Source organism: Lontra canadensis, unplaced genomic scaffold (assembly GCF_010015895.1).
Source record: "Lontra canadensis isolate GAN:19392208 unplaced genomic scaffold, GSC_riverotter_1.0 scaffold12, whole genome shotgun sequence".
Classification (NCBI taxonomy): Eukaryota; Metazoa; Chordata; class Mammalia; order Carnivora; family Mustelidae; genus Lontra; species Lontra canadensis.
In genome coordinates this window covers 17,985,548-18,009,166 of record NW_022631006.1, presented here as the reverse complement: position 1 = coordinate 18,009,166, position 23,619 = coordinate 17,985,548, and the positions used below count along the sequence as shown (strand labels likewise).

The following is a 23,619-nucleotide window of genomic DNA, read 5'->3' as shown; positions in this document are numbered from 1 at the left end:
CTACCTATCTATCTGTCTGTCTATCTATCTATCTATCTATCTCTATCATCTATTTTTTTAAGGGGGTGGATAGAAGCAGAGGGAGAGAGAGACTCTTAAGCAGGCTCCATGCCCACTATGGAGCCTGATGTGGAACTTGATCTCACAGTATGGATCACACAGAAGAGGAATAGGGAAAGGGGAATTATAAACATATAACTAACTTCTCAATTAATAAAAAAAATTATGGGATTTTTGTCAAGTTATAGAAACAATACACGCTTGTTGCAGAAAACTTTAAAAATAACATTTACTGAGGGAGTTTCTATTTATAAAAGTAACACTTGCATTTTGGAGAGATGTTAGAAAACAGCTCACAGGGGAGGTGCAATGGCCTCTGTGGAGCTTTGAATTGTAACAGTGAGGAAAGTGAGGAAGGAATGCCATGAGGAATCAAGCCAGGATGGTTTCTGACCTTAAGTCTGCTCCATGGGCGGGGTGCCTAAAACCACCTCCTCCATCTCTGCAGATAGACCAGCTGACTAAAGACTGGACCCAGAAGTGGAACGAGTGGAAGGCCCTCGTGGAACATTACAGAGTGGACATCAACAGGAGGAGGGCTGGTGTGGTCATTGACTCCAACCTGCCCCATCTAATGGCCTTGGAAGACGACGTACTCAGCACAGGTGTCGTGCTCTATCACCTCAAGGTGAGCAGGCTGGTGCATTCCCTCTTTTCCTGAGCCACTGGTCCCAGAGGTCAAAAAGGGAAAAGTCAAGGGCAGCAGCTACACCTCTGTGAATTGAGCCAGTTGCCACAAAGCTGCCTTCAGGTTTGCCCTCAGGAAACTGGGCTAGCCAACCAATTGTGATTCATTTGCTTTTGTATAATTAGAGCAGAAGACTGGAAATCAGAATAATTATTTGTTTTTCTGTGGCTGCCACTGCTGCTCTTATACAACTTACTTTCATTCTCTGTGATTTAATTTCCTCATTTTAAAGTAAGAAAGATGCTGCTTATATTCCTTTTCTGGCTTCCTGAAGCATAAGAGTGCAGGCATGGAAGTGAAATCCTAACCTCGAAATCCCATGGGCACTCCTGAGCTCTGCACATCCAGGCTGCTCACAGACAGCTTTCAGAGGCTACAGGGGGAATCAAGATCTGAAACAGTTTCCTTCTAACAGCTCTCCACTTCTCAACTCTCAAGTCAACAAAAAGTGCACCTCCTGCTTCTCCATTACTAGGTTTACCAGGGAAAGAAGAGAGGAGAATGAAAGTAGACGCAGAAAGCTTAAAGAAAGCATGAGGGAGAGCCCAAAGAGCTGTTGGGCCAGCACGATGGGGGAGGGAACACCACCAGCCATCTGGAACAAGGGAAGGAAGCTCCTGCCTTCCAAGGCCTGGATCACATGGTTCTTTGTCACATAGAGGCAGGTCACCATTTCTAAATGAAGCATTTTGAGAGTCAGTTCCCAGTGGTAGGTACATCATATCCTGTCCTTATCAAAATGTTTGTGTCTCCGTAGAAGGACAGTCCCTGTGGTTGGCAGAATGTACTTTATGTGGCCAAAATCCCTATGCTCACTGCAAATCGAATCTTCATTCTCTGAATTGCCCCCAGCTGCCAATTGAAAGGAACAGAGTTTATGGGGGATACATAATGCTGCTCTTACCCCTGGAGAAATCAGGCTCCTAACGCTGTAGTGTATCTGATAGTGAGATGTTAAGAGAGCTTATCTGAGGATGAGCCCTCAGGGTCCGTATCAGGGACCAAGCCTCTCAGAAAGTTCAAGTAGCTCATTTTCAACACGGTGAATGTAAATTAGCTCAGTGAAAATGCCTCAGGCAGAAGTGGCTGTTACCTAAAAAACAGATCTAAATACCAAAGGCTATCAATTCTTCTATTAAGCAGAACCAAGGGGAGAAGTTAGAGGTTAGGAAAAGACCAGGTGGATTAAAATGGTTACTATTTGAGTAGAACTGATCTGCTGTATTTGTTGGATGCGGAGCGAGTAGATGAAGCTAGAATTCAAGTGGTAGAGCTCAGGATGGCATCAGAGGGTTAAAGGACAGGACTGAGATTGAATCAGGAGAGAGATGGGCGCAGGCCTCATCCGAATGTAGGAGCGCTGGTTTTCATTGCAGAGTCTGTGTGCGCTGAGGGTGGTGACCCCTCCTTGATGCATTTCCAGTGAACCTGAAGGGTGAGGGTTCAGTCTAGTTCTAATCCTGGCATTTCTGCATTTTATGTACCCAGTTTCTCCCTTTTTGTTTGTTTAGATCCTCGTTTGGGCAATGGTATAGCAGTAATTGCTCAAGATTCTCTGTGTGTTTGTTTGCATTGCTATCTTGGTTACAGACATGGAACTAATTCCGAGCAATGCCCAGGAAGCTCTTTTCCCTTTGGTCACCTTGGGTACTTCCCAAGTACCTTGGGTGGGAAGAGGACAGAGGGAAGGGTGGGTAGAGCACAGGTTAGTGGTATCCTGGACTTCATTCTCATAACTGCCCTGTGCCGTTAATTCTTCCTACATAAATAAGCAGAGGGGGCAGCAAGCACAGAAATCAACTAAGTCCTTGTAAAATGAGAATGCTGTTGGGATTTGTGATGGTTTCTGCCCTGTAGATGTAGGAGTTGTGATAGGCTGTGACCTTATCTTTTTGTAAGGAATGCATTTCATCATCAGGGCTGACCATGAGCTGGTAGGAGGGGTCTTAACCCCTTTTCCTCAGTTTTTTTTTTTTTTTTTTTTTTTATTTGACAGAGAGAAATCACAAGTAGGCAGAGAGACAGGCAGAGAGAGAGGAGGAAGCAGGCTCCCCGCTGAGCAGAGAGCCTGATGTGGGGCTCGATCCCAGGACCCTGAGATCATGACCCGAGCCGAAGGCAGAGGCTTAACCCACCGAGCCACCCAGGCACCCCCTTTTCCTCAGTTTTGTTTCATGGTGTTTGTAGGGGCCAGTGTCCATTTGTTTGTGTGGTCCTCAGTGGCTGAGCAGAAAAGGTGGGACTCTGGTTGTCTGCGTGTGCAAGCCCAGTAAGGTCAGAGTCTCTTTCATTTCTTCGAGGAAACTGCCTTTACACCAGCTATTTTGGGGGAGCTGCAGGGACCACCCACTTCTGACTACTAACGGTGAAGCCTAGTGGGGAACTCTCTGGTCACTTGAAAAACATCAGCTACCAGGGAGGTGGTGGTACGGTGACGATGGGCAAACATGGGCTCAGGCCCATAGAAACGTCAATTCTAGCCATGGCTCTCCTATTTAGTATATGGGTTCCACGGGCAACTTTCCCCATCAGCTTCAGATTCTTCATATATAAAAAGGGGGATAATAATTATTTTAGGTTGTTTCAGGATTGAATAAGAGATGTCTATAAAGCACTCAGTGCAATGCCTGGGACACAGTGACTGGTTATTCAGTACATGATAAACATGTATCTAAACTCAGCATTTGTCATGTTGTTGCCTTCCACAAACAGAGGCATGTATTCTTAAAAGAATTGCCCTAATCTGAGGGCCAGAAGGCCTGTCTTTACTAACCCAGTGATTCGTTTATGCTAACTCCAGTTTCCCTTCCTCTCATATACTCTTCCAGTCCTTTTTGATTCTAGATACGCTTTTCTCCTATTTGTGTTTTACCCTTCTTAGAATCTGGTGTCTGTCGAACTTCATCTGTCGACCAAGAAGGTAAAGATCCTGTGCTTCCATACATCTTCATAGAACATGTGCCTCTTTGAGATTAAATGGACTAAACTTAAACCACACCAACCTTAGTCCCTGGAGGAGAGTTCTGCCTGTGTGCCCACTTCCTCAGACTAGAGAATCTCTGACCAACAGTCATGGCTATTCCCTAAGGCTATGGGACAGAAGGGAGTTTGCCAATACTTGTTGACTTTGCAAAGAGCTGGTGCTGCTTTTTTATATTCCCCCCCCCCCCCACTGCCTTCTCAGAGGCTTCCTGGGCTGCAGTGAGTGGGCAGAGCAGTCAGAACAGCCTGGACCAAAGTTGAGAACTGGTGTGGAAAATGCCAGAGTGGCGTGGGAAGACAGTGATAACACTCCAACAAGTGGACTCTGCTTTGGGGGCAGGCTGTGTCCCTTTTGATTCTTGTTTAAAAAGATTTGTCTTTTCCTTTAGGAGGGGACAACAAAAATAGGAAGGATTGACTCAGACCAGGAACAGGACATTGGTAAGTGATAGAACATTTGGGTCTGACTCTGTGGCAGGTACTCATGACTCATGCCTGAATAGTCTCTTTAGAGGAACCTGAGAGGAGGAATCTTTGAAGATCAAGGGGCTGTTCCTGTTTTGCTTCAGCGTTGTGGTTGTGGGTCAGGGACATGATAGGAGGAGACCCACATGGTGGGAGGATCCAGGTCTGGGTGGTTTCAGGTGGTGGCTCTTCCTCTCTTTCCATAATATAAGATCTTCCAGGTGTGGATTCTGATCTCATAGAAGGTTGTCTCCCACCCCCTGGGTTGTCTCCCACCCCATTGACCCCCATCTCTTGTATAGTCCTGCAGGGGCAATGGATTGAGAGAGACCACTGCACTATCACCAGTGCCTGTGGGGTAGTCATTCTGCGACCTGCCCGGGGGGCCCGCTGCACAGTCAATGGCCGGGAGGTCACTGCCTCCTGTCGTTTGACCCAAGGTAAAACTGCTGATAACTCTTTATGCCAGGATGAGGGATGGACTCCCACCTTTTTCATGGGCCAAACCCAGAGAGCCCAGTGAAGCAGACTTTAAAGATGGGACACCCAGCCTCTGCACTCAGAGATGTGAAGGTTTCCTAATACCATCCTCTTCTCATAAACAAAGAAGCCTGAATTCTGGGGTGCCAGGGAGGAGAAGGACTGTCTGAAATTTGTAACTGTGTCCTTGGGAAAGTTTTGGAACCTCAGTTTGCTCATCTATAAAACAGCCGTAAGAGGATTATTGTGAGGATTGAATGAGCTAGTTCATGTGATGTTCTTCACAGTGTTCTTGGCACCCAGTGAATTCTCATTATCATTATTACTATTACTACTATTGTTACTCTATTACTATTACTACTGTTGTTAATCTAATGTTAAGCATTCCCTCACTATTCCACCGGGAACTCATTTTGCTTTCCGTTGGAGTAGCAGAACTCCTCTTCGTTTTGTTAATTCAGTACATATGCTGTGCAATATCCAGTGACTTCTACTGACTCAGACCTAAGTTATCAACTTGTTGAGGGCAGGATTTTGTCTTCCCGAAGGGCGCCCTACTTGTAATACACACTCAGAATGTGAGCTCTTGGTTAATTCTTAACCTGTCTCTGTCACAGGCGCAGTCATAACCCTGGGGAAAGCACAGAAGTTCCGATTCAACCACCCCGCAGAGGCTGCTGTCCTGCGGCATAGAAGGCAGGTGAGTGTGCTGAGGTTTCAAGGTGGCTGCCAGCCTCCCTGCTTCTCCTTTTTGAGGGACAAGGTTGAGCTTTGTCTCGTACTCTTGAGTTGGGGGTGGTGACAGCAGCCTCACGGCTTTCTTCCTCGTTCCCAGGTCGGAGAGGCTGTTGGTGGCAGTGGCTCTTTGGAATGGTTGGACTTGGATGGAGATGTCACCGCCTCCCGGTTAGGTCTCTGCCCTTTGCTTTGGAAGAAAAGGTGAGAAACATGTGCTCCTTCCACTGTGGCACCTACTGTTCTTACTTCTTGGTCTCTTAACAACATGGAGCTAGATAAGGGAGGTGAGTGTAGTAGCCAAGCTCTGAGTGAGGCCTGCACAAGTGACTGAGGGGAACCGAGCTAGCTGCTTAGCTTGTTTTTGGCAAGGAAGCAGTCTTGTCCCTCATGCATTTCCTGTTCAGTATTGTAACTTTCCTCATCACTGGAAGTAGTATATCATTTGATATTTCCTATGGCTGCTTTCTTCTGCCAGGATTTGAATGTGACTTGTTCACATGTATCTTTGAAACTGCTTCTGAACTTACCTCCCTGTGTTCCCCTTTAAATTCTGGACTGCCGGTGAGCTCATAGCATGTGTCAACTTCCAGGACTATGGCTTCCTCCAGGTTTTTAAAGAGAGTGTGGGACTCAGAATCCTTTTTTTCCCTCAATACCAAGGGTCCAGAACTACACATAAGAGGGTCGGAAACTTCTGGAACAATGTGCAAATATCTCAGGGTTCTACCCTCTCAAACCCACTTTGCCTGCATTGTGACCATGGAAGCATGGTGTCAGAATTTTCTATGTGATTGGTGGCAACCACTCTTCTTCATGGTTTGATCCATTCTACATAGAATGCCCTTCCCAGATCTACATGTCTCATAAGTCAGATACTGGGAAAAGGTTATCTTTCCTGTAAGTCGAAGTAGCCTCTGACCTGGGGAGGTTTTATAGAAAATGCCAGCAGGAGACTCAGTATCTGTGAGACCAGTGGTATCAGGAGGCTGCCCAGCATCATGAGCATGGAGCTCTGGGGGGTTCTGATGGCCCTTTCCCCTGGTGGCTTCAAGAGGGTTATAGCTGCTCTGTTCTCAGGCCAGGAGTATTTGCTGCCAGCTAACGACAGTCTTGGGTCTGACCTTGGTGGTGAGGGACATTAGTCATAGGAGCAGAAGTGCTGTGATGCAGGGAGCATAAACAGCAGGCAAGTCCTCACATGCGGGCTGCTAAGGACCAAAGGATGAGGCAGAGTTGAAGGCAGGATGGCCCCAGTGTTGCATGACAGAGGACTCTGGGGGGTGACAGGGAAGCTAGGAGAGGTGACACAACTGGAGTGTATCAAGGCCAAAGTGGATTAAAGGGCAGCTGGAGCTCTTGTTTTGTCAGAGTACAGTCATGAAAGGAGGCCTTGTCTTAGGTCAGGTTTCTGCTGGGAAGATACACTGGAGCTCTGTCTTTCCCAGAGTTCACAGGTATACAGGGAACAGCTCTGCAAGTTAACGAGCTATGGTATTGTAAAGTCATATTGGAGTTGGATAAAGCTGCGTCACGTCCTGAATCTCTTTCTTTTTTTTTGTTTTTAAAGAAATTTTATTTATTTATAGACAGGGAACACAAACAGGCAGAGTAGCAGGCAGAGGGAGAGGGAGAAGCAGGCTCCCCGCTGAGCATGGAGCCCAACATGGGGTTTGATCCCAGGACCCTGGGATCATGACCTGAGCTGAAGGCAGTCGCCCAGCTGACTGAGCCACCCACGCAGCCTGACATCCTGATTTTCTGAAGTAAAAGCTCTGTGGCTCTGGGCAAGTTACTGAGTCTCCAAGTCTGTTGGCTCACCCTAAGTAAGGATACCAACATCTGTCTCCAAGAGATCTGTGTGATAAGTATTGAAAGAGCAAGTACACACAGAGTGCTTTGCCTGCTACCTGATGCTGCCAGCCCCATGGCTAGAGGCCCTTGTGCAGAGCTGCACAGGTACACAGCTTCCCTTTCATTTTCATGCCTCCCACATTGTCCCAGCTGACCCATCCACCCTAGAGAACACTGCCTTTTTAAAGTCTTCTCAGCTCTATAGCCCATGGGCACTGACATGACCTTTCAGCAACACCAAGAATGCACCCTTTCATTTGGAGAGGACAGAGAGGGATTGGAGAATCAAGGCCTCTCCCACTCGCTGCCTCCAGTCTTTAGCACCAGCTCCAGGAGCCTGTGGGCTGGGCTGGTCCTACGCAGCTCCAATAGCTAGCATCTGTGTGTCAAGCCCTGGTGGAAGTGATGTGGAATGGGGCCTGGTGGAGAGAACCCAGGAGAGAGGAGAAAACTGCATGTTGTCAGCTGGGCTCCCAGACTGGGTTTGTGACTGTGTCTCCATGAGAGTCTCATCTGTTCTGGTGGGGTGGGCTCTAAAGCCTCTCTTTGTCCTAGAATTTTCTTCCCTCATTTTTCTCTCTGGAGGAGCACTCATGGGGAGACTGCAAAGCTGGAGCCAACTCCAGAGCCAGAGGAGATTGGCCAGCCTGCCTCTTTTTTCCCTTTGCAGTAGTGATGTAGACCAGAGAGGAGTTTGTCCTTGAAAACTGTTGCATTTTCCCCTTTGGAATTTGGGGGGCTTGGTGATAAGTGCTTAGAGCCTGGGAGACCCTGTTGCTGCTGCCACTGCCACGTCAGTGAGTACACACTGCTGCATTCTGCTCCAGAAGCTCTCAGGCCTCGAAGCAACTGAGAGGGCTGGGAGAGAAGGTGCAGGAGGACGTGATGGAGTCCAGCAAGCAGCAGGGAGATGCTGGAGCCACCCAAGATGAAGGGCAGTCATTTGACAGAGGTCCTTGGCTGGCAGGTAACTGAAGACTCGCCAGTAATAATCTACCCAGATGTGTAACATAAGGTTGGTATTTTTTTTTCCACCTGTTTTTTTGGTGGAAAAGCACATCTGACTGATGTGCTTAGCTGAGGAGCCATTTTTCAGTCTATTGGCGCGTGGCATCTTGGGTGAATGTGCTGTGTCTCTGGTGCTTATTCCAAACAGCTTCCCCTTGCAGGTCTTGTTGGTGCTGGGAAGCAAGCTGCACTGTGTCTGCAGAAGGTGACTGGCTAGCTGCTGGGGGAGGGGTAGAGGGAGTTGTCTACTCTGGAGAAGCAAATTGTGAATATGAGGATTTGGGAGACAGGGAGAAGAGGAAGTTGTGAATACCATCTGGGAATTAAAAATAAAGATGCCCTTCCTGCTCTTTGCATCTGATGTTCTGAACTTTAGCTGGGTTCTTCTAAGAGTCTTTGATGGTCATGTTTGTAATTCAGCCATATCTGTGGTCAGACAAAATTTGGAGCAGTAATGCATGTACAAAATGTTTCCCATCAGCAGCCTTTTCTAACTATTTGGTATTAACTGGTTTTCGTTCTATTTGCTGTCCCTAGTCTTTTGCCTCACATGAGGCAAAGGGTGCCTTTCCTCTTTTCTGTACATTCCAGTGTTTGTATTTGGCTTTTTGGCCATAGCAGTCAGCACCAGTTTTCCCCAGAGCTACTCAGTATCTGGGTCTGTCCCAAGTCCTCGGACCCATTGTAGATTGAGTCACCTCTTAGCCTCCTTCCCAGGGAAGAGATTGCTACCTCCTACCCATACTCTCCCCCTCCCCCATTCATCCTTCCCTCTCCTCTGAAGGCTGCATTAAGAAATCACAATCTCTTCCACGATAGAGGCAGCAAACTTTCTGTAAAGGGCCAAATAGTATTTTAGTATTTGTGGGCCATAAATTGTGTGCAGCTACTCAAGCAGCCTAGATAATACATAAGTGAATGAATTTTCCAGTAACAGTTTATTTACAAAAACAGGCAGTGGACCACATTTGGCTCACAGGCTATTATTTATGGACCTCTGCTTTGATATGCCTCTGTGATTTCATTCTGCTCTACAAAATAGTAAATGTAAGCCAGGTAAACGAACCCCCTAGAGTACTACTGCTCAGACTATCTAGTGTCAAGTCATTAAGTGGGCCTTGAAGAGGCATGGCATCCTGGACTGGAATGAAGGCTAAGGGCTGGTGAAGGGAGAGCAGATTGGGGGTTTTTTGCTAGCCCACGACAGATCCCAATCCCTCCCAGTCACACCCTACTCCTACAACCCAGAAGACCCATGCAGTTGGCTCCTTTAGAAACCCGAATGACAGGGATGGAGAGACCCTGCTGTGAGGTCCTTGCATAAGAGGCCATGTGTGACCAAGGGAAAAGCCAAACAGGTAGAAGCTGTCAGTCTTCAGAGGAAGACTGTATCTCATCCATGACCACACAGGAACCTGCAGTATAAAGCATGACTGCAATCTAGAATTCTTTTCAAACTTTGTATTCTGGAGAATTCCAAATATACAACCAGTCAGCAAATCATGGCTAATCTTGTTTCATTTATATCCTCACTCCCTTTCCACTCTCCCCTGTACTCCCTCAGCTGGGTCTAAATAAATCCCAGACTGTTTCACCAGTAAGTATTTCAGTGTGTATCTCTGAAAGTCATGATAGAGTCTAAAACTCTTGAACCCTATTCTTGGGCTCATTCACTGAGAACCGCCCTCGAGTGAAGACCAGCTCTCCTCCAGGTCTCCAGCCACACACACAGGTGTGGTGTGCATATAAATTCTCTCTTCTCTGTATTGGCATCACAGAGGGTTTCTGTTTCATAAAATGGAGAGAGAGTCACAATCTCTGAACATGTAGGAGACTTTGTGTTCCCACAATGTTTGTTGGAGCTTCTGTTCTACTCTGTTTCCAGCAGGTTTTAAGTTTTTTATTCTTTTTTTAAAGGACAAAGCTTCTTGATTTAACTAAAATGTTTGTGTTTTTTAAAGCTGCTTTATTTTTCTGGTCATTTTCCTTAACCAGAATGAACCTGTGTTTCTGGTCACCTCACAGTCTAACAATATGCTAGTCTAAGGACCATTCTCACCTCCTGCACTGTGACATCATGAACTGCCTGTGACAGCATGCCTGTGTGTCCCAAGTTGCCAGAAGTTCAAAGCCCTCTCTGCCCTGTTGAATTCAGGGCTCTCAGGAAGGCTTAGACTGCCACTGGTTTGTCCTGAAGTGGGTTTGCATTTCACTTGGGTAACCCCGGCCCCTCTGTGATAGGAGAGTGCTGGAAGAGCAGAGTGACGAGGACCACCAGCCACTGAGGGCTGGAGAGGCGCCCCACAGGGCCCAGATTCAGCAGCAGCACTACGTGGGGGATTTGAGGCAGCGAATCCTAGCAGGACAGATTAGAGCCAAACAGGATCTGGAGTTGGACCAGGCGCACATCAGCCGGCAAATTAAAGACAGTAGGTGCCCACTGCTCACCATGTCTGCTTCACCTTCTCATCTCTTCATTTTCATGCTTCAACATCCTTCTGTATTCTCTCCTTTGTTTTCTTTGTGATATGATGGAATCTTTGGTATTAGGTGTTCTCTCCCCTCTTTTAGAAACCAGAGGCTCTTATGAGGGGCTAGAAGCAAGAATAAGGAAGCTAGCTTCCTTACTGCCCCTCAGAGTGATTGGGCCCCCTGCTCTTTCCTCACATGCACATTTATCCATGCTTTGCTGCCTGCCCCAGCATGTGCTAAGGCCTGGGGGCTTCCTTCCCTAGCCCTGTGGTAAGGGGGCTGGGTAGCTCTCAACCCACCACATCACCCCTGGCCAGCACTTTTCCTCCATTAATGTCCAGCCACAGCCAGAGGTGTCTGAGTCTAGGCTGCACAGGCAGGGAGGGAAGTGCTGACTTTCTCTCACGGGTGTCTTTGGTTCCTAGACCAGGAGTGGCTCTTCAGAGAAGAAACTTGGCCAGCTGGCTTGCAGCAGCAGCAGCATCGAGACCACGTGGCAGAGAAAGAACTCGAGGCCTGTGTGCCACCTGGTGCTTGGCTTCAGGCAGATCCTGAGACTCCACTATCCCCACTGGTCCAAAGCCAGAAGAGGGAGGTGCGACTGCAACTTGGGCGCCGGAAAGTACTTCGGGCAGCACGGCGGGACATCCGGCGGCGAAGAAAGGCCTTCTTCCAGCTAGAGAGAATCATCAGCAAGCAGAGGCTGCTGGAGGCCCAGAAGGGACTGGAGTGGCCCACGGCATTGTGCTGGATCCAGGATGACTGCACCCAAAAGCCCCCACACCGTGTACCCAGCACTGACGCCATGGTACCAGGGCCTCAACGTGGAAGCAGACGGACAGGTTGCAGTTCTTTGAGCCTCCGAAGGCTCTGCAGCCTGTACTTTCCCCACCTACACAGGTACAGCCAACAGTGGTCACCTGAGATCATTGACCGAGGTTTACAGCCTTGTTGCTCAGGAGGTGTTCTTTACTTGCCAGGGCCTCAGTTTCTCAGTCTGAAATGGAAAGATTTGCCTACTCCTCTCTTCCCCACCACTTCTCCCACCTCTTTTTTTTTTTTTTTTCCCCTCTTTTGACTACTCTTCTTTCTCTGTAGGTGAGATCTAAGACTCAGGCTTTTACCTTCTCCTAATCTGAGTGGCAACTCTTGTTGCTTTGGTGATATCTTACAAGTAAGAATCTCAGCCTCGTTTTTCACCTGCTCTTTAGACCCTGGCTATCTATGTACATCTCTTTGTGTTTGTTCTGCCACCCCCTTCATCTCATGTCTCCTCACACCAGACTTGGTTCCTACATGCTTCCTCCTTTTCCCTCCCACCTGTCCTGCCACCCAAAGTGAGCTTCCTGACCCTACCTTCCAACTGGTAAGCAAGTGGAAGGCTATCTTTCTGACTCTCGGGTCCAGTTTGGGATCTTCCTTTTTTTTCTCCTTCACTCCTTGCATTCGGTCAAGGTGATGATAGAGCAGGGGACTGTGTCTACTTCTTTATATCCTCCAGGCCCAGCTGGGGCCTTGCCCATAGTATGTTTATAGTTCATGTCTGTTGGTTCTGTTTGCTCACCTCTCTGGTCCTCAGAGTACTAGGCAGGTACTAGGCAGGTTTTGTGGGGGTTTTTTGGCCTTTTAATTAAAATTTTTCAAATATAAACTAAGTTGAGAGGATAGTATGCCTGTCTCCCACATTCAGCAATTAGCAAGATTTACCATGCTTGCATTAATTTCCTTTCCTTCCTTTTTCTGATGAAGTATTTTTTCTAAAGATTTTATTTATTTATTTGACACACAGAGAGAGAGAACACAAGTAGGCAGAGAGGCAAGCAGAGAGGGAGGGAAGCGGGCTCCCTGCTGAGCAGAGAGCCTGATGCAGGGCTCCATCCCAGGACCCTGAGATCATGACCTGAGCTGAAGGCAGAGGCTTAACCCACTGAGCCACCCAGGTGCCCCTGATGAAGTATTTTTAAAGCAACTCCTAGACATCGTGTGATTTCTAAAAAATAAGGTCTTTTCTTATAATCACATTGTGTCATTGTTCACCTAACAAATTAAGATCAGTTATTCAATATAATCTAAAACCTGGGCCATATCCAATTTCTCTGATTGCCTCAAAAATATTTACAGTTAGTTGTTCAAATTAAGATCCAAGTAGGGTTCACACACTGCATGTGACCTTTTAAGTTCCTTATAATTCTTTTGGTTTCATTTTTATTTCTTCGTATCATTGATTTGTTAAAAGTGGATCAGTTCTGTAGAATATGCCACTTCATAGATTTACCCGTTTGATTCCTTGCAGTATCATTTAGATTGTTCCTCTGTTTCTCATATTACCTATTAATGGAAGTTTTCCCTAAAGGCATGATTAGATTCAGATTCGGTTCAGTCCTTTTATAAGATAAAGAATTTGAGTGACAGAGTATAGCTGGGCCTCTTTGAAGCCAAGACTGTAGTCCACAGGTGCTTTTTGTACCTGTAGAACTTTTCTCTGACCTCAAAGGCTAGAGGGGACAGTGACATTGGCTTAGTCATTAAACTCTTTTAGAGCAAACTAAATGGGACTTTATATTCCCTCTGTGAGCAGGAAATAGGGACCTTTTATTTTTTGAACTGGCTTTCCTTTTCTTCACAGTATTTTCCTGAATCGGGATCCCTCCACCATGTTACCTCCTATGCCTGATCCTACTGACCAAGTATCAGAAAAAATTCCATCAGAAGAGTATTTGCCCCAGGCTGCTTCTTACCCTCCAAGGACAGGATACTTCAATAAGAATGCCCTCTATTCCTCAGGCAAGGGGCATCTCTGCATTGCTAAAGGGGCCTTGGCAAGGAAAGGAACCTCAGCATCAGGCACCACCCTCACTGTGAGTTCTGAGTCTACCAGCATCCAGGAAATAGAAAGAGTGGGTAAGCAGCCCTGTCAGATGGTGTCCCAGAGCCTAACATCTCTGGATCATTCAGCCTACAAGCTAAAGCCAAGGGATGAGCCAGATGCACTCACCCCTTACACCTGTACCAGGAGGGGTAGGGAACCAGCAGACCCTGACCATACACGAGCAGGGTGGCGAAAAGAAGGGAACCTTGGGACCCACAAGACTTCTAAGGGAGCCTGTTGCATTTCCTCATGTCCCCGTGGGCCCAAACAAGCATCTGGGCATGGAAAGGCAGCCAAGACTTTTTGGGTGGAATCCAAACCACCACCTCCAACCAGGGCATCAAAAAGGCAGCAGAGGGTTATGGTCAAAGACATTGCCAAAAAGTCCTCCTTTTTGCTTCCTGGCAGCCCTTTGAGGGGGCAACACATTGTGGGAGACCCAGACTCCACATCCTCACTCACAGATTTCAGCCCAAGCGTGGACCACATAAGAGAGAAAGATGGTGACTTATCTGATGCAGATAGCAGTTACTCTGTGGATTCTCTCTCTTGTGTCTACACCAAAGCCCTAATGAAACCGCTAAAGCCAGAGGACCCCCAGGAGAAAGAACAGGATCTCCCAGAGCCAGAGAACTCTGAAAGTGAGGATGGCCAAATATCTGAGGACTCACTGGCTGAGAAGGGGTATGAGAGCCCACCAGACAGCCCAAGGAGTAGTTATCTTCCCAATGGCCATGGCCACCGCAGCGTCAGAGTGAGAGCCTCTATGAGGGGCTTCACCGCATCCTCAAACAGTGGACTATTCACCCAAACTCAAAGGAGCTTTTCCCTGGATAGCCTTCTTGATGCCCAGGAGGAACTGAGGGAAGATCAGCAAGAAGAGCCTTTCTTCAGTTCAGCTGATGAGATGCCCACAGAGACTTTCTGGCACCTACAGACCTCCAGTTTGCCCACAGTGGACCAGGAGGCAATGTACAACCTTGGTCCCATCAGCCATGGAACAGGAGCCAGGCTGGATGCCATCCTGCCAGTGAGCAGTTCATTTTACCTTGGGCCCCCGCCCCAGCCCCGCTGTGAGCAACCTGAGTCAGAGATAGAGGCAAGCTCCCCTGAACAGGCAAACATACTCCAAGGCCTGCAGCTTTCAAGAGGGAGCCCTCTGTTGTCCATGGATTCCTGGTTTTCCTGTGACTCTAAGATCAATTCCAGCAGCCCCTCAGGAATAGTGGGTTCTTTATGTCCAAGTCCTGATGTCCAGGAATCTCAGCCCTGTGGATGGGAGAAGCCTGGACACTGGCAAAATATGGAAGAACTAAAGCCATCAGGGGCAGAAACACTCCTGCCCTACAGCTCCAAACTGCCCCGAGGTGGTGCTGAGCTGACTGGCCATGTAAGCAGCGTGTACGCAATCCCTGCTTCTGATACTTCTAGGCTGTCAGTCTGGGGGTCTTACAGGCTTCTTCAGCCACAAGTTGCTGGCATCTTTCGGACCAAAGGTATCTCTGACACAGCCCAGGAGGCCAACCCTGAAGTATCCAACAACTCCAGTGTGCCAAGCGTTGTGGCTGCCTCTGCGGCCTCATTCACTCATGTAGGCAGCGCCCAGGAGAGGGACTGGGCTGCCCTTCAGCAAAAGTACCTCCTTGAACTGTCCCATCCTGTGTTGGAGGCTGTTAGAGAACCCAGGCCAGCTTTCTCCTCCCTCGAAGAAGACTCTGCCTCCTTGACCCAAGCTTCTGGCAAAGAAACAGATACTCTATTGCCAGTTGGTTCTGGGGTATCGAGTAGTCTGGATTTCAACAACCTTCCTATCTGTTTATCCAAAATTAGGTGTTTGAGAGCAGAGAAAGAACAGGACAGTTTGAGTGCTGAGTTAAAAGGGACTTCAGATTTCTTTATAACGAGAGAGAAAGAGGTGAGTCATAGTGGAACTTATTCAGCGGATGTAGAATCATTGACTTCTGGAACTACAAATGTACCAGTCTTTGCAGCAAACAAGATAGCAAACTCTATGACTGAAGCATGTGAAGTCAAGCAGAACAGCTTGGAAGAGTCTTCTCACAGTAGTGGGAAACCTCAACTGATCACTTCCTCTGATGAATACTTTTTACAGAGGAGCCCTGACAAGGGTCATGTCTCCATAGCCACTAAAAACCACTCGCTCCAGGGCTGGGCTTCTCTTAGGGAGAAAAGTGCAGGCCAGGAGGGGCAGTTCAGTCCCAGTGGCTACCCAGGCCTGCAGGAAGAGAAGGTAGACTATCAGGAGAGCTCCAGGGAAGTGGTTGGAAGACACCCAAGTGTTTCATTTGCGTCAGGTCCAAAGCGGTACCCTCACTCTGCCACCTGGAATCCATTCCCGTCTTCCTTAAAGCTACCTCCCTTGGAGACATTCTATGTGACCAAAAGCCGGGATGCCCTGACAGAAACTGCCTTAGAGATCCCGGCTTGCAGAGAATCAAGAGTGCCTTCCCCACCCCCAAGAGAAGCCTGGGGCTTTGGTCATGACCATCAGGTTCTCCAAAATATTTATTTGAAGAATAATTGGCCAGTGCTATTACAAAACCAGAATTCCAAGATTGCCTCATCTCAGCAGGTCACAACAGGGAGGCCATTTGATCTGAACACCAAGGAAGTTAGCAGAGAAAGAGGGCAGGGCCCTGGAAATAGTGAAGAAGAAAGCCATAATTCAATTTATTTTTTTGTTGCTCAGAACAGACATTTTCTTTCATCTACTAGCACAGAAGTATGTGAATTTGAAAATCAAGTTGGAATTTTAAATGAACATAGTCTTTCAGAGCGCAAGGAAGGAGAAAAGGCCACTGTACAGTCCTATTGCAATGTTTGCTCAAGCCATTCTAGGTCTAGGAAGCCTCTCCTTATTTGTGAGTCTGAGGCAGATGAGGAAGAAGAGCAGGATCACAATGTAGTCCTAAGGCAGACTCAGGCCTTTGATATGAACAGACAGTTTCCTTCTGGGGCCAGGTCTGATTTCATCTATGAAACCATCAATTTAGCCCTTGACAAGGACATGCTGGGGGAAACTGCTATTTCTTTGCAGTCCAGATCAGTACATCATAGAGTAAGTGGCCCAAACATGATGGCCCTGGATGAGAGTCTAGCTCACAAGGCTGAGAGGAAGAATGAATCTGGGCTTCTGGGGAAAGCTCTCTATTCCAAAGGCCACTCAAAAGAGTTTAAGCTTCCACAGACAGAGTCTACATATGAAAGATTCCAGTCAGTTACATGCTCTCAGGAAAAAAACCTGAGTGAATGTAAGGGCCCTGGAAGGTCACAAGTAATGTTAAGCCCTAAAGAAGAACCTTCTGGAAAGAAACAAAATAAAAGAGTCAACAATGCTGATGAAATGGCCAGGCTAATTAGGAGTGTAATGCAGCTGGAAAATGGCATCTTGGAAATTGAATCCAAGCAGAATAACCAGCCAAATGCTTCCCACTCACTGGGAGTCAATAAAGAGTTTGTGTTCCAGGACCGGAGGGACCAGGAGATGGCTGACTATGTCCTGAGGCCAGGCAGCTTTGGAAACCACCTCTTTTTGAAGGATCAACCATCTCCGAAACAGAGAGATGATGTTACCTTTAGAGATAACAAAGCTGGAGAAATGGAGGTTAACAGTAGCATTGGGAAAGGTCCCCGGGTCGAGAAAATCACCTTGTACCCCTTCAAGTCAAGGGAATGTGTAGAAGACAAGTTTGCAAAAGAGCACACTCTCCTAACTGTATTAGACAGACCCTCTTGGGACACGTGTGATGATGTAGGGACATGTACAGCTGGCAGAGAGTTCGCAGACATTTGTGCTGATCCAAGAACCAAGGCATTGGCTGGTGCTCTGCCATTGCAGCTGAGCCCCAAGATGTCTTCTAAGGAGGCCAAAGCAGGGAATGCATCTGCAAGTTCCAGAGGGCAGCCCTATGGCTTGGGAAGTCTTGAGGAACTGGGACCTGTGGAAAGTTTTGGGGAAAGCCAAGTTGCCAAATGTGTAAGTAGTTGTAAGCAAGAGGGACCCAGAGTTCAAGGCAGAGTTGAGGAAATGGCTGTGCGAAGCGGAGGGAGCCTACAGGAGGAAAACACAGTGATCTCGTCAACTCAGAAACTTCGTAGCCCAAGCTGGCATTGTATGGGTACATCTTCCAGCCAGGAGATTGGCCCATTGCTGAGTCAGCCAGACTCCTCTGCAGTTCCTCATGGAGACCTGAGCAGTACCTTGTCCTTGAATTGTCCAAGGCTGCCAAGAGACTGTCTTCATGCACGTGATACTGTAGGCATCTCTTCAGTTGACTATGTGCTGGATCCCACAATATTGAAAATGCCTGACAGTCCCTGGGTAACTGGAGCAGGGTGTCAGAATCTGAGTGGAGAGCCCCGAAGCCACAGTCCTCAGGGAGATGTTAGAGGGGGCTCCTCCTTGGCACACACTGCTTGGTGTGGGTCTGTGACATCCACAGCCATTGGATCTCCTGGTCAATCCCATGTATCAGAGAACATTCCCCTGGCGGCAGAGGGCCACCGGTCAGCAATTACCCAAGACCAAGGAGAGGACCTCAGAAGCATCTCAATGGGCTTGAGTCCCAGAGAGGGTTTTGTTTCTGAAGCTGAGGCAGCTGTACAAAGAGGAACAGAAAGAACCAGTTCCCTGAATAGCGTCTCTAGCCCACTTGAACAGAAGGCCCACTGCCTCTTAGAAGAGGGTAACAGGCAAGGCCAGCAAGTGAGGCAGAAGGCAGAGAAGGAGGCTGAAGACCTCAGTTCTCCTAGTGGCCCTTTCTCAGTGTCTGTGTCCCTGCCAAGGGTGCCTCACCCAGAGCACTGTGCTCATACTTCCACGGGCCTTGCTGTGTTGGAGATCAGACACGCAAAGGCCCAGGGAAAGCAGCTTCATGATTTTGGAGCTGAGGCCAAAATTCATTCTTACTATGAGACTTCATTGGGACCTGAATGTTCTTCAGGGCCCCCGGGTGGGTCTCAGTGTCCACAAAGGGGGGACCAGTTAGTGTCAGAGAGGACCAGGAATGAGGCTGAAGCACAAGGATTTCATGTGGCATCTCTCTCTGCTACATCAGGACATCTGTTGACTAAGGAGAGGAAATTTCCTCAGGCCACGCCCCTCCATGCAGAGAGCTTTCAACATCCGCCCAACATGGAGACTAAAACAGGACCACAGCGTACCTCACAGACTTCTTCCCCTGCAGCCCCAACTCTAGGCAAAAGCCATTGTGCTGGAGAACTGAGACATTTTCTGGGAACTGGTGAACGGTTTCTGTGTCACTCTCGTTCTTCTGAAATCACAGAGAAACAGAAGAAAGCACCCCGAACACCTTCCTCTTCTGATCCTGTGGGCTCAGGCAGTTTTCCGTCAACAGTTATGGAGGACAGGAAGGAAATATCAGAGGAAGTAGTGACTCCCTTATCTTCTTGGGCCCCTAATGACGACCCTGGCATGATTCCGCATGGGGGAAACCAGTTAGCTCTGTGGGAGACTGCAGGGGCCGTGCGCCCTGGTGGTCAGGAGTGCAGCCCAGTGCATCAGGATCCTAGAATTCTAGATACCACTTGTGGAGGAGGTTCAGGTAATTTCTTAGTGGCTGCACAGGGAGGAAAATCAACCCATTTTGAAAGTCAGCTCGTGACCTGTGATGTTCAGAATTCTGTCAGCCTCTCAGTGCATACCCAGGACCACTCCCAGTGCCTTGAGGCTTCCACTGGTTTGGAAGAAGGGGGTTCAAATCCCAGACAGGCTACCATCCTGCCTAGAGCCCTGAGGAGTGTTAAACCAGAAGCTGCCTTGCAGCAGTGTGTGAAGTGGAAGGAGAATGTTGGCTGTGGGCTGGCAGAAGCCTACAATGCTGGCAGCGAGCATCCCAGACTGACTCCATTGCCAGATCAAAGACCTAGCTTGGGTACTGGGGGAGTTCAGGAGCAGGCCCAGTGCAGGTGCCCACAGCAAACTTCCTTTTGTGTTGTCGTCTTAGGGAACATTGAAAGCACCAGGACTCTTAGTGCATCTGGGGGACAGGAAGACAGCAGAACAACTCCTTGCAATCCTCAACCTGTTACTTCTCTTGCCTGTTTCTCACTACCCTCCACTTTACCGTGTCATAGGGATGGTGACCTGGGAAAGGAGAGTTCCAAGGCTGCCCCACAAACTCTCCAGCCACGCTGCATAGTACCTTCCAGAGCCTGTGGAATGGATGAGAGAGGAGAGAGCTATACCAGGGAGCTTGAAGTGCTCTTGGCACCTAGTCTTGAGACCAAAGGCATTCAGAGAGAAATTGGGCCAACAGACAACAGCACTCTGGAGCCTTCTACTTCTGCTGCTGTCCTGTCTGTGGCCCAAGGGGACAGCTCCCCTTCTGTCTCTCATGTTGGGGCAAATTCACTGAGCCACTCAGTGGCCGATGGAAGTTCAAGGTCAGTAGAGTATCCTGAGAAAAAGGATGCTGAGAAGAAAGCCAGCACAGAGCTTGAGGCTGCCTTTTCCTCTGCAGGCACATGGTCTGAGCCACTGAAGATGTTTCTGGACAGCTCTGGAGGTGACCAGAGTATACAAGAGTCTCAAACCAAACCAGAACCACCTTTAACAACTGAGAGACCACACACTTTGGATTTAAATGAAGGGTCTGTTGAGAGTGAACTTCTGGGGGAACCACAGCATGGATATTTAGGAAATGCAATCCAATGCCTTCCAGAAAAGCCACAACTTTCCACTAAGTCCAGAGATCACAGTGGCTTGGATCCCCAAGCCACGTTTGTAGCAAAGTTAAAACACATCTCCAGGCAGCAAGCTGATGGGCCCTGGGAGGAGGAAGAGCAGCAAAGAGATCAGGCTTCAGGTGGTGGTAAAGAGCCTGCCCAGGGCAGGAATTCTCAGCCTTCGCATGAAGATGGCTTAGACAGCTGTCAGATTAGAGATGCAGGCAGAGAGGAGGCATGTGCAGCCAAGGCCTCTGTGTCTAAGCTCTCATCAGGCTTCAAAGACTCAACTAGCATGCCTTTGGAGCAAAGTGAAGCCCCACGGCCCACACCCCTGAGCCCTGGCCTGCCTGCCTCTGGCACAGAGCAGCCGGCTCCCCCCAGCAAGGGCTCACTTCCTGTGATTGCAGTTGTCTCTGGCCCCAAACACTCTAGGTCCTCCCTCAGACCACAGTCCTCTGTGATCAGCTCTTCCCGGTCTCTTCTGGAGCTGAACATGAGTGTGGAGCCTCCTTCCCCCACAGATGAATGTAAACAGGAGCCTAACAGATTGTGGTTTCCACATCCCAGGGACTATTTCTCAGGTAATTCAGCAGTGAGAACATCTCTGAAAGCTGAGGGCTGTGATCAGAGTGCCTCATCTAACTTGGACAATAGCACTGCTGACCACGGGCCCCCAAAACCTGCCACCCCTCCTTACCCAAGGTCATCAGCTCTCTCTTGCATGCCAACCCCTGATTTCATGACCAGTTGGACATCTAGTACCCTAGAAGAGACCTGGCAGGAAAGTCCAGAGAGACTAGGTGGCCAGGCCAGGCCAGAAAAGTGGCACTCCAAGGCAGACAAAGGAATGTTACACTTTGACTCCAGTGACATCCATCCCTACATCCTATCCTATCCAGAGGGGCCTGTGCAGATCGGCTGGAAGCAGTATGTGTTTGGCAATGCAGTGGATGTCTCCTGTGGTCAGACACCCCAGGGCCTGATACCATCAAACATGGCCCATTGTTCAAGCATGGACAATGGCCTAGAACACCAGAACTCTCCACTCTCCTCCCACCTCAGCACCTCTGCCAATGCCCAGGACCTGTCGAGCCCACACAGTGTGGGAAATGCCCAGGGTTCACATGAGGCCTGGGAAGTATGGGGCTCCTCATTTGCTTTGGGGAACCTCCACATCCTGAAGAGCCCTGAAGGAGCAACCGCCAGTAAGGGTCCTGACAAGAGAGCCCAGTTCCTGGGCACCCCTGATGAAGCAGGCTGGCTGAGGAGGGAGCCCCTCTTGGCTGAAGGGAGTGCTGCAGGTCCAGTAGATGAGATTACGCTGCTGTGTCCATCAGAGGCAGGTGGTCCTGTGGGACCATCCAGGATGAGCACCTTGGAGCAGGGTACACAGACCGTGGGGTGCAGTCTCCGCTGGAGCTCCACCGACCTCTCTTCTCAGCCAGAAGCCAATGCAGTGCCAGGCTCTGGTCTGGTCTCCTGGACCAGCATGCATAATCTGTCTCTCCACCTCTCACAACTGCTGCACAGCACCTCAGAGCTGTTGGGAAGTCTTTCCCAGCCAGGTGTGGCCGAAAAGGAACAGAACATCAAGAGGGAGACCCCAGATGAGGTGACGCAGGCCCTTATGATAGACGGCTGTACTCAGACCACCATGGACAAGGGCATCCAAACTGACCTGGCCTTACCACCTCTGCACCTTCAGGCCCCAGAGGCCAGCCCTCAGGAGGTCAACGTGGTCCTCGAAGTGCTGGGCTCAGATATTCCCACCATGTCTCAAGAGCAGGGTTATGTCACGGGGATACTTCAAAAGACAGAGGCAGAGGAAACGACATGGAAAATGGCAGGGCCTTTAGAACTTCAGGGAAAAAGCACCCACTGCAGGCCCCAGAGCATTCCGGCACCCCCATCATCCCACCTCAGGTTTCAGAAAGCTCACTTTGGGCAGAACCTCCCTTCTGTGAGCCCTCAGGCTTCTCCTGATGACTCCCTACCTCCCAGTTCCCAGCCAGAGGATACCTCCTGCCTGGCTGTTGGTAGCCCGAGCCTCAGTGGCTCCCAGTCCCCAGAGCCCTGCCCCAGTGCTGCGGAGTCAGTCAGGGATCCTAAGGTCGAGAAGGAGCTGGGCACTGTGGGAATGTTGTTGGTGGACAGGGCCTCCTCCCCAATCCTCACGCTTCGTGCCAGCACCCAGGGGTTAGGGCTTCCCGCAGACTCTTTGTCACTCACAGGCCCCTCAGCATGTCCTTTTGAAGGCCACCAGGAGCTTGTCTCCAGCCCAGACCTTCATGACACCTCCAGGCCTCTAGTGGATAATCGTTCTCAAAGCACTGATGAGGCAGGTGGCTCCCAGCGAGTGGGGGTTCCATGTGGGGAAGGCAAGAGTCCCTTAGAAAGGAGCGATGGCAGGTCATTCCTTGAGATGAGCCCCCCGGGCAGCTCACCGCAGAGCCCAAAACTCCCAGTCTGTTTCTTAGGGCAACTGCCTCAGCAGCTTCAGCCCAGGACCACCACCTTGGTCCAAAGCGAACTGCCGCCACCCTCACTGAGAAGCACAAGTCAGAGGCTGGCTGATGGCTTTGTGCCAGAGGACCCGGCTTCCTTAGAGGACAGCCCAGTGAGCAGTAGGGGGCCAAGTCAATGGGAGAGCAAGACAGAAAATGGGGGTGAGAGTCCAGCATTACCAGTGGAGCCACAGCCCAGTCTGGACTTTCCATCTTCAAGGGGAGGCCTCCAGCCCCTCAGCCCCTGCCCTGTCTCTAAGTTGACTGATACAGCAGGGCTCCAGGCTTCCACTTTGGGCCCGACTGAGGCCTGCCAGTCTGAGGTGCCGCTGTGCCCCACTTCCCAGGTGTGCAGGGCCCCTGACCCCCAGCATCATGGCCCAAAGGACTTCCCAGTGCATAACAAATTTCCTCGTTGGTGTGGGGTTCAGAATGGCTCTCCTGGGGAGCTAGGTGTGATGGAGTCACTGGAGACCAGATGTGATCTGAGCTCTGGAGAGCAGGGACAGAAGCCCCTACAACCTCCTGATGACCAGAGCCGGGATCCTCAGTGGTCCCAGAGGGATCGGATCCCCCTGCAATCTGGGGCGCAGAACCTCTCACTCAGCATGGAACTCACAGAAGCAAAACTGCACCGCGGCTTTGGGGAGGCAGACGCCCTGCTGCAGGTGCTGCAGAGTGGGACAGGGGAGGCGCTCACTGCTGAAGAGCCTGCGCGGTCCACCTGGGAGGAGCTCTATGCCCGGTAAGGGCCCGCAGCCGGGCGGGAAATGGCAAGAGGTGGGCTGGAG

General features: G+C 49.4%; 1 protein-coding gene across 4 annotated transcripts in view; it reads left to right on the top strand.

Annotated features, from left to right (window-relative positions):
* Window positions 1-23,619, top strand: part of STARD9 (StAR related lipid transfer domain containing 9) — a 115,910-nt gene that overhangs the window by 82,731 nt on the left and 9,560 nt on the right. For 2 of the 4 annotated variants that reach the window (XM_032856723.1, XM_032856721.1), the window contains exons 16-23: window positions 509-688; window positions 4,120-4,171; window positions 4,498-4,635; window positions 5,293-5,375; window positions 5,511-5,614; window positions 10,514-10,701; window positions 11,170-11,644; window positions 13,371-23,573. In XM_032856723.1, the coding sequence (XP_032712614.1) occupies window positions 509-688; window positions 4,120-4,171; window positions 4,498-4,635; window positions 5,293-5,375; window positions 5,511-5,614; window positions 10,514-10,701; window positions 11,170-11,644; window positions 13,371-23,573 (11,423 nt within the window). Of the gene's footprint in view, window positions 1-508; window positions 689-3,629; window positions 3,669-4,119; window positions 4,172-4,497; window positions 4,636-5,292; window positions 5,376-5,510; window positions 5,615-10,513; window positions 10,702-11,169; window positions 11,645-13,367; window positions 23,574-23,619 lie in introns of those variants that run through there. The other 2 variants (XM_032856720.1, XM_032856722.1) reach the window with 2 other exon arrangements.